General features: G+C 41.8%; 1 protein-coding gene across 1 annotated transcript; it reads right to left on the reverse strand.

Moving 5' to 3' along the window:
* Window positions 1-228: 228 nt before the first annotated feature.
* LOC137955241 (RING-H2 finger protein ATL78-like) lies at window positions 229-1,783 on the reverse strand. Its single transcript, XM_068802103.1, has 2 exons — window positions 1,207-1,783; window positions 229-329 (listed from the first exon to the last, which is right to left on the reverse strand). Exons 1-2 carry the CDS (start codon window positions 1,781-1,783, stop codon window positions 229-231), a joined length of 678 nt encoding a protein of 225 aa, XP_068658204.1.
* Window positions 1,784-4,630: the final 2,847 nt, after the last annotated feature.

A 4,630-nucleotide genomic window follows, 5' to 3' on the forward strand; every position in this document is an offset into this window, starting at 1 on the left:
GATACGAAAAGATCTATTCTAAACCCAAATGAGGTTGGTCTAACCTAACCCAATCCATTGCATGTATCCCATGTTGGGCTCACAAGGGCTATACATGTAGGCCCATTCTGTACGTTGACATATAGACTTCTTTTACAACTCCACATTCTTGGTTAGATAATAAGATTGACTACATGGATTCTTGCATTACCGTATCTTCTTCTTCTTCTTCTTCATTATCTGGTGAACCTAATTCCAGCGGGACTGGTTCCAGATTGAAGGAAGATGAGCAAATCTCCGTGCAATTTTAATATCCCCTTGGGATGACTTTCTAAACGTATCTTCTTTGTCTTCACTATTTTAGCTTGAAAAAATCAATTTAATTCTATTTTCTGCTTATATCTTGTTTCTTCTCACCCTTTTTTAACTGTTAAATTAATGAAAAAAACCGAAATATCACTAGTAATATTCTCTGTGTCATTTTCTTGTTTGTTTCTTAATACTGAAATCTCCATTAAAACGCTGAACTGATCTTCTGGAACCTTGAAACGGAAAGGTAGTAATCAACCTCCACTAATATTCAAAACAAACCCCATTGTTTGTGGGGTCCTGACTGATTGCCATCGGTAGTGGCTTCTGCTGCACTACATCTCTATCTAACCATCTACAGACGAGAAATCTCGTAGTGCCTTCATTCTCAGCCTCCTCTAATTCAAGTCTCGATCCCTTGAAACCCTTTTCCCTTTTCCTCTACTTCTCTTTCTCTCCGCTTTATATACGAGGAATTCAATTTGTCAAGCTTCCTTTGGACCTCACAGGCCGACAGAAACGACGCCCCCTCCGATGTGTTATGGCAAACAATCAATCGATTGGGATCCTTATTGTGCTTGATTGGATGCAGCGGATTCAATATGGCAGAGTGGCAGTGGCAATGAGAAGAAGAAAGGTTTTGAGCCACTGTAGTTGCTGCTGTAAAGAAAAATGGTGAGTGGCAGAATGGTGCTTCTTGACACGAGATTCTGCTTTTTGTTTGAGTGTTTCATGTCTGTATTCAGGCTCAAATTTTTTAAATAGAAAGATGATTCATTAAACAAGTAACGTATTTCTACTTCAATCACTCAGTATACACAACTAAAGAAGAAGAGGAACAGCCATATCTTCGACATGAACTGCCCACTAAATGTTGTCGAAGACATCAACAAGCGCCTCTGTGGCTAGCCATCAAACCTTCAGGCTCCAGAGGCACAATGATAGACTGTAATGCTGGCACAGAGTCGGATGAGGTGGCCTCCCTGCAGCCAACGATCTTCTTACACGTTTTAAGCAGGCATTGCCTACACGTGGGGCATGTCGAGTGGGAGCCGAGCCACTTGTCAATACATTTGGCATGGAAGCCATGGTTGCACTTGGGCAGGACCCTCACCTTTTCCCCTTGAGCAAATTCTGATAAGCAGATGAGGCACTCAGAGGCCAAACCAGGCAGGTTCAATTCTGCAGAGTAAGTCACAATAGGGAAGGTCTTGAGGGCCTTCTTCTTGATCCCGGTGTTGGCTTTTCGAGCGGCGGCACGCTCCGCGGCCGTCCGGCTGGAGCACCTCAATGCACACCTGATGATGGAGTTGAGACCTAATGCACAGATCAGTGCACATAAAAGAACAGCCAATATCATAACGACGTTGGCGTCGAAAGCGCTGTCGCCCATGTACATTTCCGGGGAGCTGTTACTCGACGGAGGCGCGGCAGGGGTGGGCTCCTTGTGGAAGGGCGAGTGTAGTAACAGTCTTCTTGAGTATATCTGCCCCATGAATGCCTCAATGTCCACAGAAGAAAAAGAGGAAGAAGAAGATGGAGAAGGCCCAGAGGAGAAAAACATGGTGGAAGCCTTGAAATTGAGACGTATCGAGCTGTTATAAGGTGAGTAGTGGTTGGAGTAGGGAGGAAGTGGTAGGGAAGGGGTATATGTAGGGAGAGGGAGAGAAGAAAGGTTGTCTTTGCTTTTTCAAAAAGGGATTGCATTTAGACAGTTCATGTTAACATTTCTTCAGAGAATATTCAAAGCATAACCTGTTATTGATGATGAAATAAGAATCAGACGTGATATCCTGGGCCTCTGCTAGCTTGGCTTGGCTTAGTGTTAGTCACCTTTTAGGCTGTTAATAATAGTAAACGGATAAGGAGATCCTTCGTAGGATTTCTTTAACATTTGATAAACTTTGGCTCAGCTACTGCTGAAGACGTGTGGGACCCTTCTGCCACTACTTAGCTTCAGCTGTCTTGCATACACTCTACTTGAGCCAAATAATCAAACTACACAGGATTGATTCCCAGTGAAAACTATGAATGAAAAGATTAGGGTGCTTTGTTTTGATAAAAACATTTTTTCATTTTGTGTTTGATGTTAGATATTGAAGTGAACTACACCTTTACTTTTACAGTGTCTATATAATTTAGAATAGAGAAAATAAATAAAATCTTATCCGATAACTGAAAGGATTATACTTATCTTTATCATTCAATTTGTGTAGTTTTTCAACAATCACAAGATTTGATAAAAGAACGCTCAAGAAATCCATATTTTATACCTCTTAAAACCAGAGTAAACCAGTATGTGCAAGCATACTTGTAATCTACTAAACTCCTTTTTATGTTCCATTGGAGGGATTTGCTCCCAAGTCGTCAGTTGAGGCTCAAAGCCATTTATCCCAAGGAGAGCCGACCTCGAGATTATGATTGTAAGTGACCCTTTTGAGTCAACTTTAGTATTTTATCAATTTCCCCTCATTTGGACTTCCCACTCAACTTCGCATTTTGGAAGCCCTTTTCGTGTCTTCCCTGGCCCACACCACATTGGACGCGGCTGAGGCTTCCACTTGTAAGACGGCTTTGTCCTCGTCTCGATTCAAGGAAGCTACAAAAATATCTAGCTTGACCAAGTTAGTTTGACTGACCCGGTGGCAGCAACCCGATTCACCAACCTCGAATAAGTCACATCCTGCCGAGTCACCGGTTTTGTATTTTGCTCGCGCGAGTCACCTCGAGAGAAAAGACACAAGCCCCCCCCACTCACTTCGTATCCGAGTCTACGTGTAAGCCACAATCACTCGCGTATCCTAGTTACTCCTGCCTCCCAATTGTCTGCAGGCTGTAGCACCTCCAAATTGATCTTCTTCCGTCTGCTCCAATTGTCTGCAGGCCATAGCACCTCCAAATTGATCTTCTTCCGTCTGCTCCAATTGTCTGCAGGCTGTAGCACCTCCAAATTGATCTTCTTCCGTCTGCTCCAATCTTGCATAGTTTAAATGCTCTTAAATTCTTAATTAATCTGCTCGAAAGCTCAGAAGCATTTAAAAACAACCCAGTAGGATGAAAAAGGGGAAAAGGGTCTCACCTGGGATTGGAAGTTATCTGCTCCCCTGAAAGGAAAAGCTCCGCTCTCCCTTCTGTGTCTTATTAAAATAATACTTGGATTTCGGATCTTCTTAAATGGAATAATGAAGTTAGTGAGGAACTGTTGTTTGTGCCCAATAACCCAGTTCCTGTGCTGTAGATGTTTGGGCAGTCTCCTGTTACGTGTTGATTACAGATCAATTGGGTTATAATACAGATGATTACAGTCTTATAATCAACACTTGTGGCTAAATATCTTTCACCCCTCTTTCCATGATTTGAACCTTATGTGTTCCACTTATATAATCTGAAATCCGAATTTCTATTGGCTCCAATCCACTCAACTGGATCTTCGAGGAATCCTAGGACTAGTGGGAATTTGTTAAAAAAAAGCAATGCTGTTTAATGCTTTACAGTAAGCAAAGCAGTGCTAAGAAAATTTTGAAGCCAGTGGAGATGATTCTTATTTGTGCAGCAAATCTGAAAGCATTTGAAAATGTCCTGAAGCACAGGGTGAAACCCATCTGTTGCCGAAATCTAGAACAAATAGATCCTTCTTATGTGCAAATTGAAGCTAAACAAGAAAACACCTTTACGGCGGAATCTTTCTGGAAATCTTATAGGGAATAGACAGAAAACAACCGGAGATGATTCCATGGTACTAAACGTAGTGGAATGGCTACTGGGCCGATGTGACTGTTATAAAAAATCACATCCCAATAGATATTCGGATGATACTGAAATCAGTGCCAAGATTTAACGAAGTACAAAGTTGGGTTCGGAGATAATGTTTTGGAAAGAGCTCGAGTGTAGCAGGGAACAAGTGTGCAAGAATGGGAGAAGGTGAAAAGCTGAAGAGGGATTAAAGAATGGGAGAAGGTGAAAAGTTGAAAAGGGATTAAAGAATGGGAGAAGGTGGGGGAAAAGAGTAACCAGGAACGTCTGGGTTGGCTGGGATTTGCGAGTTCTTGACAGCTAGAGGTATAGAGTTGGTGAACAGTTTGAATATTTGACAGCCAAATATCTTGTGAAGGAGAAAAGTGAAACACGGACATAAAGTTAAGTTTGATCTGAGGCCAAACTGAGATCTTTGTCACTCAAGACACTTCTTAAACTGGAAGATATTTTTGTTAGAGGAAAACGCTTCAAAGTGGAAACTTGATACTCGACGCTTTTAAAGACTATTTGATCGAAAGATGTCAAAAACCTGTAATTCGATACAGACATGAATTCTTTTATGGATGGTTCCGTGACCGCGTATTAG

This window comes from Aristolochia californica, unplaced genomic scaffold (genome assembly GCF_029961685.1).
Source record: "Aristolochia californica isolate CCGP_79_NKW_82.1479 unplaced genomic scaffold, dmAriCali1.0.hap1 SCAF_2, whole genome shotgun sequence".
NCBI lineage: Eukaryota > Viridiplantae > Streptophyta > Magnoliopsida > Piperales > Aristolochiaceae > Aristolochia > Aristolochia californica.